The 14,945-nt window shown below is 45.5% G+C and overlaps 1 protein-coding gene across 1 annotated transcript in view; it reads left to right on the top strand.

The window, feature by feature from the left end:
• ITGB3 (integrin subunit beta 3) overlaps nt 1-14,554 on the top strand; it is a 52,390-nt gene extending 37,836 nt beyond the window's left edge. Inside the window, exons 11-15 of the mRNA XM_079797499.1 lie at nt 339-561; nt 1,703-1,803; nt 3,815-3,934; nt 9,465-9,631; nt 11,247-14,554. Of these exons, the coding sequence (XP_079653625.1) occupies nt 339-561; nt 1,703-1,803; nt 3,815-3,934; nt 9,465-9,631; nt 11,247-11,312 (677 nt within the window). The 3' untranslated portion in view covers nt 11,313-14,554. The remainder of the gene's footprint in view (nt 1-338; nt 562-1,702; nt 1,804-3,814; nt 3,935-9,464; nt 9,632-11,246) is intronic.
• Nucleotides 14,555-14,945: the final 391 nt, after the last annotated feature.

Raw genomic sequence — 14,945 nt, 5'->3', positions numbered from 1 at the left:
GTATAAGTGCTGGCAGAACACATGACTGACTATTGATTTGGCCTGTGGAGGTCAGAAAAAGTCCCAGAGAGGGAGGACCATCCGAGTTGAGCCATAAGGGTGAGTGGGCGTTTGGTAGTGGTCACAGGAAGAAGAGGAGTCTAGACAGGGGGAACAGCATGAATAGAGGCATGAGGATATGAAGACAGTGTGGAAGATGGTGCGCAGTTCCGTGTGGTGGCTAGTGTGCGGCAGTGTGAGGCGGGGGCTGAGAGAGAAAGCTGGGAAGCAGGTTGAGCCACTGATGTGGGGTGGGGCCCTCACCAACTGCTCTGCCCCCGTGGGCTGTGTTTTTCCAGGCCACGGCCAGTGCAGCTGTGGGGACTGCCTGTGTGACTCCGACTGGACCGGCTACTACTGTAACTGCACCACGCGCACCGACACCTGCATGTCCAGTAACGGGCTGCTGTGCAGCGGCCGGGGCAAGTGCGAGTGCGGCAGCTGCGTCTGCATCCAGCCGGGCTCCTACGGGACCACCTGTGAGAAGTGTCCCACCTGCCCTGATGCCTGCACCTTTAAGAAGTGAGTGAGCAGGGAAGTGAGTTGGAGAGAGTTGGGTGTGAGATTGGGAAGGGGGCGGTGGAGAGGGTCCCCCAGACTGGAATCCCCAACTCTCCAGGTTCGGTCTCTTACTCACCAAAGCTTTATGGGGAGGAGTCTGCTCCAGCCACAGGGCTCGCTTTCCTCATTCACTGAAGACTTCGGGGAAAGGTGGAGGTGGGGCCAACCACGAAGGAGTCCGTGTAGTACCAGCCAGACTCCAGGTGGAGAAACCCCTCTGCTAGGGTAGCATCCTGAATCCCTGAGTTGGGAGGAAGGCTAAACCGGATTACTTCTGGGGAACATTCAAGTGCTGATGTTCTGATTCTGTGGGAGATGTGGGGCTGGAGCTACACTAAGGCAACAGATGTCCACCAGTACAGTCGTCTCTCATTTGGGGATCAGAGGAAGCTTCTGGCAGCCCACATGGCAATACCATTTCTCCTTCCACTTAAGAGTGGTAAGAGAAATAGCATCTGTATAAGGCCGCATGCTTAGAAGGGCCCCCACTGGGTTTAATGCACTGCTGACTTGAAATTCTTAGTAATTTTTTTTAAGTGTTTTTATTGATTTCAGAGAGGAAGGGAGAGTGAGAGATAGAAACATCAATGATGAGAGAGAATCATTGATCGGCTGCCTCCTTCATGCCCCTCACTGGGGACTGAGCCTGCAACCCAGGCATGTGCCCTTGACCGGAATCGAACTCAGGACCCTTTGGTCCACAGGCTGATGCTCTATCCACTGAGCCAAAGCAGCCAGGGCTTCTTAGTAATTTTTGAGCAAGGGGCCTGACATTTTCATTTTGCACTGGGTCCCCAAACTATGTGACTGGTTCTGACTTTAAGGCTCCCAGAAGTGCCATAGGGTTCACCCCCCTGTCATGGCCTTGGATGGAGAAATGTAATGACGTTGCCTGGAGGCCTCTGCCTGCCAGGCCTTGAACTCCAGACTTGACTCTCTGGGCCCCCGGAGGGTCTTACAGTTGGTTCTGTTTGTGTGTTTGTTTTCTGAGCTGGAGCAGCTTCCTGGGTGTATGGAGGTGAGAGCCAGACTAAAACACTCTCGGGGTTGCTCCTAGCTTGTTTTAATCCCTGTGCCCTCTTTCCTCCTCCCCTTTCCTTAGGGAGTGTGTCGAGTGTAAGAAGTTCGACCGCGGAATCCTGTACACGGAAAACACTTGCAACCGTTACTGTCGTGATGAGGTTGAGTCTGTGAAGGAGCTTAGTAAGTTCAGCCCGTCAGTTTTTCTGATTTAATCTCAGAAACTACCCAACTCTCATCTGTTACATGGGGGAGTAATTTTGACCTCAAAGGCATGTCATGCAGGCCTGATGCACAGTAGGCACGTAATGAAAGCTGACTAGAGAGTCCTCCTCACTTCGACTAATTTGTTCAGCAGATCCTCCCCTTTCTACTTCTAGGAACCCACATACTCAGCAAGATCCTGCACATAGCTTTCAAAGTGTGTATATGTCAGGCAGCCAAACTATATCTCCTCAAGGAAAGGAAGAAAAAAGCACTCCCATTTTACAGATGATGAAAATGAAGCACAGAGTGGGAGAGTAGTTACCCACAACAGTCTTAGCTTAGTAGGCTAGTAAGCATTTACTAAGAATTCAGGCATTCAGCTTTGTTGGCGAAGAACCTTCACCCTTATGGATTTGTAGCCAAAATCATATCTGGAGCCCTTTTGGCTCTCTAGAGCCCCTTATGGAATAGACAAAGTGGGGAGCAACTCTTGTTTGCAGCTATTCTGGTTTGTACTTCATTTTGACCTCAAGAAAATGATCTTTGCTGCTGTCAGCACATCTGATGTTGTTTTCTGGGCCAGGTAGCATTAGGGTGGGGCCAGGGAGATGGCGATCTCTCTGGAGATAGTCATCTCCCACGAAGGCAGGAAACATGTCTTCCGTGAGAGCTACAGAAAGACACAGCCAGTTAGTCAGCTTCTAGGCGCAGGTGTTATGGAAAAGGGTCAGATTTCTGGACCCTTTGGCAAACATCCGAAGTGGGGCTGGAGTTAGGGTGATTTGGGGATTGAGTTTGAAGAAATAATTTTTCTCTCTGGAGGACACTGTGCTTGCTATGATCAGTTTAGGGAGGAGGGGCTGCTCAGATGTGAGATATTTTTGTTATCTAGACCAGATGGGTATTACAGGTTAGTTGATAAGTATTTCTACACCCTACCTGCCATGAATCATAAAAATAAATATTTGTATGAAATTTTATAACTTACAAAAGTTATAAAAATATCTTTCATGCACATAATCATCATCTTTCCCCAACAACGTAGTAAAGTAGAACTATAGGACTACTGTTATCTTCATTTTGATGAGGAAATTGAATCTCAGGGAAGTAAAGTAACTTGTCCAAGCAAATTAGTGGTGAGTTAAGACTAGAAATAAACCCTGAAATTCTTACTCTTTCCATGGTACTAGAATGCCACTGGTTCACTAAATTAAAGGCTTATTGAGTTGAAGTTTGTAGGTTGATACTCATGCTGGTCACTTACTTGCTGTGTGACCTTGACATATTTGCATAATCTCATTGTGTGTCATTTTTACCCATCAATTTCATCAGTGTAGGGCATGGTGCAGCTGGAAGAGGGTAACCCATAGTTTTACTGTCAGAATCACAGGCTTTAGAATGAGAAGGAATGAAACCTACAAAACATGATGGGAATCAGAGAAGAGAGGATGGCTCTGGAGAGAAACACTGGGTCAGAAGCAGAAATGGAGGAACTCTGAGGGCTGAATGAACAAACTATTGAGAATCATTGAGCAAGCAGAGAAATGAAAGAGAACGGAACACCCGCTCTTAACTTTATGCCATTTCATTTTCAACCACCTCTGTGAGGTGAGGGTATCATTTTCCTTTTATTTATGAAGAAAGAGGAATTCATGAGGTCAAGTAACTTACCCAAGGTCACACAACTGGTAAGTGGTAGAGCCAAGCTTTGAATCAGATTGTGTAATACTATTATATCATGTTCCTTCCTGAGGAAGAAATAAGAACCAAAAAGGGGCGATGAGGGACAAAGTACATCAGTCAGGGTCATTTGGAGGCAATTGCCGGGCACACCACCATCTCAAATCTAGGCACCTTGCCTAATGTCAAGCGTAGGGTTTTCTGTTGCATAATTTCACAGAAATTCCATGAGTAGGGTTCGGAGATGACCCCATCTTCCAGGAATTGACCAATTTTTCTCATTCTCTCGTCTTCCCCCCTCTTCCAGAGGACACTGGCAAAGATGCAGTGAATTGCACCTACAAGAATGAGGATGACTGTGTCATCAGATTCCAGTACTATGAAGACTCCAGTGGAAAGTCCATCCTGTATGTGGTAGAAGAGCCAGGTGAGTGAACCCCGAGGGCCCCTGGCCCTGCCCCCAGGGAGAGGGAGAACCATGTTAGGCAGTTATTTCATCTATCATGCCTCTTACATGGAACAGCCAGGTTAAGCCTGACCTTACAAGTGATAAGGCAGGGCCTGTCATCTGGGTATGGGGGATATATACATACAAATATTAGCAAGAAAGTGAGTTCCTAATTGATGAAATAGAAAAATAAGGTGAAGAGAGGAAGAATGTAAATGTGGATCCCACGAAGGAACAAAATATATCATAGCTTTTTTTTTTTTTTTGAGGTGATAATGTTAAGAAGTAAGGAATTTAAATTCTAGGGCTTTTCTGCACAAGGCATCTGCTCTACTATTAGTTAAATGGTTGCCAAGAGCAACCGGCTTGCTGCTTCAGAGGAAGGCCTGATGGTTTGAGGTGTTGACCTTACCAGGTTCACTATGAGACATGGTAAAGGGTTTGAGTTACCAACCCAAGGCTTCCCTACGCACCAAAAATATAGTGTTTGCTCTCAAGGCCCTCTGGAGGCAGGTGGAACTCATGTCATCATATACAGACCGATCACAGATTTGTCACCATTCAACACAGTAGATTTGCTTACCACCTTCCTCTTCTTCCTTTTCCTTAAGCGATTGATTAAGATATAAATCACTAGAAAATAGTTTTGAGTGTTGATTATATGTCAGGCACTGACTTGGCTAGGTGCTGGGAATATAACAGCAAATATGGCAGATGCAGACGTGGCACTCACAGACCATGGGGGAGACAGGCCTGTGAATCAGTGAGGGATAAAGGCCATGGTATGGTGGGGAGTGGACAAGAACTTAATGGAGTGTCCTAGCCGGTTTGGCTCATTGGCTAGGGTGTTGGCCCACGGACTGAAGGGTCCTGGGTTCAATTCTGGTCAAGGGCACGTACCGCCGTTGCAGGCTTGATCCCTGGCCCTGGTCAGAGCGGTGTGTGGGAGGCAGCCAACCAATGTGTCTCTCTCACATCAATGTTTCTCTCTGTTTTTCCCCCTCCCTTCCACGCTCTCTAAAAATCAATAGAAATATATCTCCGGGTGAGGATTAACAACAACAACAAAAAATAACTTAAGGGAGTGAAGGAACAATCTCCGAAGGCAGAGGCTACATCACGTGGTCGGTTTACATTCTTTACAGCTGTAGCGAGTTCTTTAAATCATTCTTTTGACCGAGGCGGGCAAACTTCTTCTGTAAAGGGCCAGATGTTAAATATTTTTGGATTTGTGAGCCATGTGGTCTCTGCTGTGACTACTCGGCCACTGTAGCAGGAAAGCAGCCATAGGCAATATGTAAATGAAGGAGTCTGGCTGTATTTACAAAACCAGGTGGCAAGTAGCACTTTGTTTGTGGGCCAGTTTGCTGACACCTGCTTTATAGCAGTGGTTATGAAACTTTTGTATGTTTTCTTGTTAAAAAAAAAAAAATCCAGACTTCCGAGCCCTGACATATTTCCACAAAATTTTGCCTCTGTGTTCTTCATGAATGCTCTTGGTAATTGTGATGTACCCCAATATTTTTTATTTTATTTTATTTAAAATATATTTTATTTATTTTTTACAGAGAGGAAAGGAGAGGGAGAGAGAGTTAGAAACATCGATGAGAGAGAAACATCAATCAGCTGCCTCCTACACACTCCCTACTTGGGATGTGCTCGCATCCAAGGTACATGCCCTTGACCGGAATCGAACCTGGGACCCTTCAGTCCGCAGGCCGACGCTCTATCCACTGAGCAAAACCAGTTAGGGCTACCCCAATATTTTAAAGTGATAATGCTTAAGACACATTACTTGCCCCGGTGAGCCTTCTCAGGCCTCCTCTAGCCTCATTCTGCTGGCCAGGTTTGGTACTCCTGTTTGATTCTCACAGCAGCCCTGCTTCCCTTGAAAGGCCTTCATCACACCGTGGAATTGCTTCTTCAATCACCTGTCTCTCTCAGTAGATTATAAACTCCATTAACACGGGAACTGTCTGTCTTATCAATTGTTATATTCCCATACTTGGCTCAGTCATCTACAGAGAAGATGATAAATGGCTTGTGAATGAATCAATAGGACTGGTTATTCCTAGGAGACAAGCAGGCTTATATACATCTTGATATCTCTTAGGACAGTTTTGGGGATGAAAGTGGGCCAAGGGCTGCTACATTGATGTCACCCAGCTTGTTGCTGTCGCCATGGGTACAGGAGAGCATGCTGCCCCATCTGTGATATTGTTCATCTGCTTTTTCCAAAGCTCTCACCCTTCAAAAGGGAAAAGGAAGAGAAAGAAAGGGCATCACCTTAGTTTTATTTAGTGACTCAAGGGAAAGCTGACATGGGGAAGGGGAGAGGGAAGTCTGGGTGAGTACCTGTGGAGAGCAGATGTGGATTATTTGGACGTGATGTTCTCATACTTTCCCATCCATCTGTGTTAAACCATTTCATAGGTTTCCCACACCCATCTTATCGGTACCTTTGCCCCTTCTCATTTTAAAAGGATGGTATGTTCTTGCTTTTATACCCAGCTGTTTTCACGAATTTACCTAGCTCTGGGTATATAATCTTGCAGATTACTTCATCTCTATGCTACAATAATCCTTGCTGTTGCTTCTGCTGTGTCACTTACCAAAATCTTTTGGCTGGGTATTCTGAGACTGGAACCTTCTACCTGGAATTGTGGAGAACAAAGATGCTGATAATCCGGGATGGTTCGAATAACCCCTGGGGGGAGGTAACTTTTCTGACTTTATTGACAGTAGGCCTCTCCCTCCACATTAGGAGATAGGACCCAGACCCAGACTTCCTGTCTTATTGCCTTGAAATTCCAAATTCTGCCTCTCTCCTCTCACCCAACCCGAACCATTTTCAGGGGCTCTGGCTTTGAGTAGAATGTAGCATTTTACTGGAATATAGAAGGAGATTATTTTAGTTCTCTTCCCTAACTCATGCCCTTGCAGAGGCTCTCTTTGAAAGACCGAGCCACTGCAGGGTAGTAGAGAGAGATTGCCAAAGGGTTTGGCATTGACTAAGTGGTGTTAGGCCTTAGCTGGGCCCTCATTGCTCCTGGATAGGATTGCCTGATAAGATACAGTACGTCATTGCAATATTTGGTTCCTACTTATGCTAAAAAGTTATGAATTCAAATTTAATTGGACTTCCTGTACTTTTGTCAAATCTGCTAACCCTACCCAGTCTTTCCTGACCCCACCCTGGGTCCTCATCACTGTGGCTGGAAGGACTCTCCAGAGACCCCCTGCAGGAAGCCTGCCATCCACACCTTTCAAGACAGATGGTCAACAGATATCCCCAACCCCTCCTGGCATTCTACTTGTCCTGCCCATATTGACATACAGAACTGAAGAGATTTCACTTTGGGATCGGGGGGCTCGGCCCTCCCTCAGTCTTCCGGAGGATTCGTAATTGTTTTTCCCAGAAGAACTGAGCCTTTCGCCCCTGGGAACTCAGACACTGGGACCTCACAGCTTCTCTCCAGGCGCTCCTTTAATTATAGACAGGTTGTAATTTGGTGGCTTGGGAAAAGGCCAGCTTGGGTTGGTGGTGGTGGTTGTTTTTGGGTAGCGTGTGGTGAACATAGGGTGCATGTTTAGAGAGGAAGGTGGGAGACAGTGTGGAAAGTGGGTGTGACCTCCTCTCCAGACCCATCAATCGGCATATATACAAACACTTAGTGACATAACACCTGAGAAGTTGCTGGAGTGAGGTCACCCCTCAGACACCTGTGGTTTGTGGGAAGCAGAGCTCTGCTGAGCATACTTATCCTGGCCCTCAGCGTGGGTGACGCACCTCTGTCTGTGTTGGTTGCTGACTGGGGTTGGAGAGGAAGTCAGCTCTCAATAGGGTTAGGATTTTAGATGACTCCATATTTTGGGAAGGAACCCAAAATGTTGTCTTGGTTGGCCGGCCGCCTGGTCTCTAAGTATGCTGCAAAAGGTCATCAGGTTCCCAGCCCTCGGGGATGTAAATATTTGAACTAGGGTAGCAAGCTCAAATACTTACAGGAGCTAAGTAAATAAACGAGTGAAAACAGCCAGGTATAACAAGAACACCACCGATAATGGTAGCTGGTGTTGACTGCACACTAATGCTATGCCAGGCATTGTTCTGAGTTCTTTAAATTCCTTAATTATTCCTCATAGCAAGGTTTCAAAGTCAGTGCTGCTACTTTCTCCATTTTAAGATGGTAAAACAGAAAACAGACACCCAGAAAGGTTAATTTATCAAAGGTCACATAGCAAAGTAAGTGGTAAACCAGGATTCAAACCCACGCAGTCTGGTTCCAGAGCCCACACACAGTAGCACAGATTCAATGACAAGCCATACTTTGCTACTGTTGAGCGGAGAAAAGAGTGAGTGGTGAGGACTGTGGCCAACATGCCCCATCTAAAAGAGGCAGTTGTGCCTGGCAAATGTGGCTCAGTGGTTGAGTGTCAACCCATGAACCAGGAGGTCATGGTTTGATTCCCGATAGGGCATATGACCGGGTTGCAGGCTCGATCCCCCGTAGGGGGAATGCAGGAGGCAGCCAATTGATTATTCTCTCTCTTCATTGATATTTCTCTTCCTCTCTCCCTCTCTCTTCCTCTCTCTGAAATCAATAACAACATATTTAAATCAAATAAATAAATAAAAGGGGCAGCTGCTCCTCAGCCCTCGCCAGTTGCTGCCCTGTAAAAATATAGGTTCAGTGTTTCTAGATCATTGGATTCTTTAAAAGAAGAATCTGAAATTTCAAGGGAGACTCCTGATTATCCAATGTTGCCTTTAAAATAAATGTTTAATAAATACTGTGTGAACCCACATCGAATAGACTAGACTCTAACAGGCTCACGGCCTGATTTAAACCACTCAGCACAAATGATTGCTGTCCTAAAGGTTGTTCCCTCTCCTTTTAAGTAGTAATTGAGCCTGGCCAGCATGGCTAAGTGGTTGAGCATTGACCTATGAACCCAGGCGATCCCAATTGGATTCCCGGTCAGGGCACATGCCCGGGTTGTAGCTTAATCCCCAGTGTGAGGCATGCAGGAGGCAACCAATCAATGATTCTCTCATTGTTGATGTTTCTATCTCTCTCTCTCTTTCCCTTCCTCTCTGAAGTTAATAATATATATTATATAGTAATCGATTTTGGGGGGGTGGGAGTAAGTCCTGTTTCCTTCAGAGAATTTTCTAGTTCTTTATTACTTTGTCAAGAAGATCTTATTTGGCCCTAGCTGATTTGGCTCAATGAATAGAGCATCAGCCTGCAGACTGGAGGGTCTTGGGTTCAATTCTAGTCCAGGGCACATGCCCAGGTTGCTGGCTTGATCCCCAGTTGGCGGCATGCAGGAGGCAGCTGATCAATGATTCATCATTGATGTTTTATCTCTCTCTCCCTTTTCCTTCCTTCTGAAATCAAGAAAAAAAAAGATTAATAAGATCTTTAAAAGAAGATCTTATTTGTAGCCAGTTCAAGTGATTCCTGCTCCAATCACAACCACCCTGCTCTGTGCTATCTCCTGACAGAGTGTCCCAAGGGCCCTGACATCCTGGTGGTCCTGCTCTCAGTGATGGGGGCCATTCTGCTCATTGGCCTTGCTACTCTGCTCATCTGGAAGCTCCTCATCACCATCCATGATCGGAAGGAGTTTGCGAAATTTGAGGAAGAACGAGCCAGAGCAAAATGGGACACGGTAAGAGACTGGGCTGGATTTTCTTAAGCTGTTGGCTTGGAGCCTGAGGTGGTCACAGCAGATGCCTATGGTGGCCAGGTTCAGCCAGCAGTTTTCCATTTAGCCTCTGATCTGGAAACGGGGAGATGGTCTAACTGTTCCACTGTCCTTACGCCTCCTGGAAACCACCTGATTCTCTCTCTACCACCACAGGCCACATCAGTGAGTACTGACTGAGCACAGATAGGGCCTGACTCTGCTGTGAACACTATGAAGAGATGAAAAGGGAACAATCTCCAATGGAGGGAGACAGGACAAACTTGAGAATCCTACACGGAGAACATGGCATATACTGTATTTAGAATATATACTAACACATTATATACTAATGAGGTTTAACGTGTTAAACACAAACAGGGAAAAAAATATTAAAAGAGCTAACATTTACTGAGAAGTTACCATGTACCAAGAATTGGTACATGAATTGATTTATTTCACCCTATAACAACCCTATGTGACAGGCAACATTTTTATACTTATTTGTAGATAAGGAAACTGAATACAGAGAAGTGGGAGGGAATTAGGTTATCCCTTTTTGGGTCAATTGCTTAGGAATAGTAGCAGGATGTCATCCCATCTTATTCTTTTCTGTTTTCTCAAATGATGATGATCGCTTCTAAATCAGACTCCACTTCTGTGCTTTCTGCAGTTTATCTTAATTGAATCCAAACAAGCATTTTTTGAGAACCTTCCATATACTTAATTAAATTAAATTATCCTTTGGCTCATCTTCATTTCAGCTTTTTTTCTGGACCTTCCAAATGGCCATTTGACTCCCTGACTGTCCAAGTTTAGGCTGTAAGTTTGTTCCCATTGGATGAGGTCCTCAGGCCTTTGTACCCTAGGATCCCAAGAAACTGAGATGTTTCTGTTCAGAAAATGTAGAAATCCTGAGCCTCTGAGGCACGTGAGAATGTGTTGTGCTTCTCGAAGCTACCACTGAGGGCCACCAGATCTTATGGCATTTGTCACTTTTTACTAGAAAGTAATTTGGGAAATCTAGTGAGGATCTTTCTTTTTCCTGATAACATGACAGTTTGTAGGTAGTACTTGAAGGGATAAGATGAGAACATATTCAGAATTACTTGTGCAAAAGCTTTCCTCTATGTTTCAAACACCACTTTCTACATCTCTCTTCCCTGCCTACATCCCCAGCATGGTCACAATAAAGGAAAAAGGGCAAAAGAGAGAGTGTTGGAGAGAGGGAGGAACTGATGGTTCAAAGCTATCCTGAAATGTTTGGAATCACCAAAAAGGAATGGGATGAATTTAACCCCTTAGAAATAGTGGCAGAATGGCATTCCATCTTCTCTCTCTCTCTCTCTCTCTCTCTCTCTCTCTCTCTCTCTCTCTTTCCCTCTCTCTCTCTCTCTCTCTCTCTCTCTCTCTCTCTCTCTCTCTCTCTCTCCATTCCCATCTTCAGAATGAATGTGTGAGTACAATGAGCATTAAGCTGTTCACCGATGGTGTATCCCAGAGAAGGGTGTCTTGGGCAAATTTCTCAGATGAAAGTAAGCCTTGAGGACAGGGTAGAATTGAAGATTCACTGTAAGACCCTTTTCTATTCTCTCCACAGGCCAACAACCCACTGTATAAAGAGGCCACATCCACCTTCACCAACATCACCTACCGGGGCACTTAATGACAAGCAGTCGTCCTCAGATCACTAGCAGAGTGTCCCAGGATTGTGGGCATCTCTGCCATCATGTTTACAGGGGACAGTATCTGTGGGGCGGGATTGGGGACTTGGAGTGAGGTGGGGTGGGAGAATGTGAATGCGTGGAAGTGTGGGTCTCTGTGCATTAGTGTATGTGAGTGGGTTGCGTATGGGGGAATGTGTAATTTAAAACTTGTGGCGTGTCCCAGATAAGCGGAGCTCCTCAGCCTTTGTCCTCAGAACGCCTCCTTCAGGGATTCCTCCTGCTTAACCTGAGGGTGACCTACGGAGCTGAGCAGATGTTCTTCATTACCTCAGAGAGAAGCCAGCTTTCCTTCTGGGGCCATTCTCCCTGAAGAACAGAGCAGGGCTGAGGCCTCTCATTCCAGAGAACGGGACTTTGATTCCGCCCTGAGTTGATGGTTCTTGGCCTGACTCTCAGCAGCTGTGGCAGGAACTGCTGGGCTTTGCAGTCTTGTGTCACCTGTTCCCCTGTCTCCTTTCCCCTCCCTCAGGCTGAAGGAGAATTAGCGGGGAGAGCCGAATCATCAGAGCTGCCTGTGCCTTTTGCTGTCACCTCAATCCAGCATGGTTCTCTCAGTAGGGGAGTCCTGGCTACCGAATTCTTTGATCTATTGGGAGAGAGGATGGCAGGGCCATCCAGGGGTCATGCATGGCCTGGGGAATGTGCCAGGGTCCCGCAGTTCAAAATGACCCTTCCGATTTGTCCCATTGGCAGCTCCATCCTAGAGGTTCATTTAGAAGTGTTTCACCCTTGGACCAGCACTGCTCTTACCTCCTACTTCCACATTCTCACTGCTGTAGATGTTTGCTGCAAACTGGGACTTTCATGACCAAAAGCTTTTCCTCCCAGAAAGGGTGCTATGGTTAGAGCCAGAGGTCTGGCCCAACCTCAGGTCTTCTGCCCCTTGTCCAAGGCACTTCCACACACCCTACCCTGTGCTTTCATGTGCCAAATCCATCCACCGGGCTGATCGCCTTTACCTACCTCTGGGGAGTCATTCCCACGGGTCTCCGAGTCTGTGCTGGGCATAAGTGCCAGGGTGAAATGATGGGCCAGTTGTATCAGCATGTGTGGCCTATTCTCCCTCGGGCTGGGCAACCTCATTTTAACTCAGTCGTTAATCTGAGAGGTCACAAGTGCAATTTTCTTTTCTTTTTTCTCATTGGGGCACCTGAAACCACAATGAGGCTTAAACTAAAGGAACATGTATATAAACACACTTGTATTATATTTGTAATTTTATTTGATGACAAGGAAGGAGAGTATAAAAAAGCCACACAGACTTTGGCTGGATACAGACAGCGCCACGTGGCATCACTCAGAGCAAGTCACTGCCCAGTTGCGGGGTCTGTAAAGGCTTTCTTATCCTGGAAGCCTGTGGGGATGGACGCATGGACATGCTGGTCCTTTCCTGAGGAGGAGGGAAATGGGCGACAGCAATAGCAGTTGCTCCCTTGGTGTTTACATTAACAACTACCCTCTCAGTCCCCAAGAAAAAGGGGAGGATCTATAAACAGTGATCTGATGATCAGAAAATCTAAGACCTGGCCTCAGCGTTGCAGTTAAGGAATCTTTAACCTTAATTAAGGCAAGTCACTTTGTTCTCCCTGAGGCTCAGTTTTCTAGTTTGAAAAACGATGGGTTTGGACCAGTCAGTCTAGAAGGTCTCTGTTAGTGTCAGAATTCTAAGATGTTGGGACTTACTTTGAGATCAAACTCACCACGAAGTTTCTGTGGGATGTTGATCTTGTTTATTTTTTTAGTTGGGAGAGAGACCTGGCTTTGGCAAGAGCAGATGTCATTCCACATCACGTTATTCAATGAAAAAGCCTCATTCTATCCTGTCTTAGAGCCTCTTCTCCAACTTTTGTTAGCTGTTACATCTCCTGACACTGTAGTCTTTAAGCTCCACTTAGTTCCTATTTCTTAGTTCACTTTGCACACATTTGCATCCACATATTAGGGAAGAGGCACCCATAAGAAGCAGCTGAAATGTATGGTTTGTATCCAGGTGTTAACTTTGAGAATAAGCCTTGGAATTAGGAATGGGGAAAATGACTGAGCCCTGTCTGAGCCACGGATTACCCTTTACTGTAGGGAATGGTAACATAGCGGAGGGATAAATGAGGGATGGGTAAGGAATCCAAGAAGTTTAGAACCTAACTGTAACCTTCAGCTACGGAGACAAGAGTCCATCAGAGTAGGAGTACATTTTCTTTAGGTAAGATGGCTTATATAAAGAAACTATATCAAAGGAGAAAGAATATGTATCCAATAGACTAAAACATCAATGGGAATCTTGTGTGAGCTTCTAGAATGAGGCTCATAGGCCTTGAAGACCAGCACTGTTTGTCTATATGTGGGGGAACCTGTAGTGTGTTCAGGAGAGAGCATATAGCAGTGAGTTTTGGAATCGTGGGGTGAACATCTAAGTAGTATTTTGGCATCAGAAAGGCCATTCGTGCTCCGCTCTTTTGGAGATATTTCATGATCAGTTTCAGGGTCTGTGGACAGTAATGGGAAACTTTGAACATTCCTGACAAGTTGTCACGTAAGGAGTCAGTTCTTTATCATTCAGATATTCCTAGCCCACCCATGATTTCAAGATACTTCTCTCCATTAAGTATTTCTGGTCAAAGTGACTGAAGTGCTTTCCTGACTTCCTAACCACCTCCTCTGTGTGAGTTGTGCAACAATCAATTAAATGTGTTTTCCAAAAAGAAGTGGCCTAAGGCTGCCCCGTGCTTCCTGTGTTGTTATTTCTGTTTCCTTTGGGTGAAAATAATGATTATTTTAGAACAAGCATGTTTCCAAATGCAACAGAATGGTTACTACTGAAACTACAGTCAGCTTCAGAACCGAGAGCTTTTCTTTAGACTTGAATAACATTTTCAAAACGAGTAGGCTATTCCTGTTCTAAGGGTTACTTTTTTTTTTTTTTTCTAATTGGGGATTTTTAGGAACTTGCGTAGCCTCAACAGAACAGTCTGTCAATTTAGTCTAGGTTCTGTTTACAGGAAGCATGAACTGGTAAAATAAGACTTAATAATGCCGAAACCAGTTTGGCTCAGTGGATAGAGCGTCGGCCTGCGGACTGAAAGGTCCCAGGTTTGATTCCGGTCAAGGGCATGTACCTTGGTTGCAGGCACATCCCCGGTAGGGGGTGTGCAGGAGGCAGCTGGTTGATGTTTCTAGCTCTCTATCCCTCTCCCTTCCTCTCTGTAAAAAAATCAATAAAATATATTTTTAAAAAAATAAGGCTTAATGGTAAATTATTTACAGGACCATTTAAATGCCCTTTTATTTAAGGCAGTGGGTCTCAAAATGTGCTCCCAGGACCGTCAGCATCAGTATTACCCGGGAACTTGTTAGGAATGAAAATTCACAGGCCTCACCCCAGAACCACTGAATCAGAAAATCTGGGAGTGGACCCAGCATTTTGTGTCTTAATAAGCCCTCTTGGTGATTCTGTTAAACGCTCAAGTTTGAGAATCACCGATTTAAGGCTTCACATCCCTATTGTTCTGGCCTAGAAAGGAATTTCCAGTAAGTCAGCTCAGTTACTAAAAGATTAAGAACATACCTTGGCTGAT

Source organism: Cnephaeus nilssonii (genome assembly GCF_951640355.1).
Source record: "Cnephaeus nilssonii genome assembly, chromosome: 19".
Classification (NCBI taxonomy): domain Eukaryota; kingdom Metazoa; phylum Chordata; class Mammalia; order Chiroptera; family Vespertilionidae; genus Cnephaeus; species Cnephaeus nilssonii.
The sequence above is the reverse complement of the archived record's forward strand: the minus strand, read 5'-3'. Positions and strand labels throughout refer to the sequence as shown.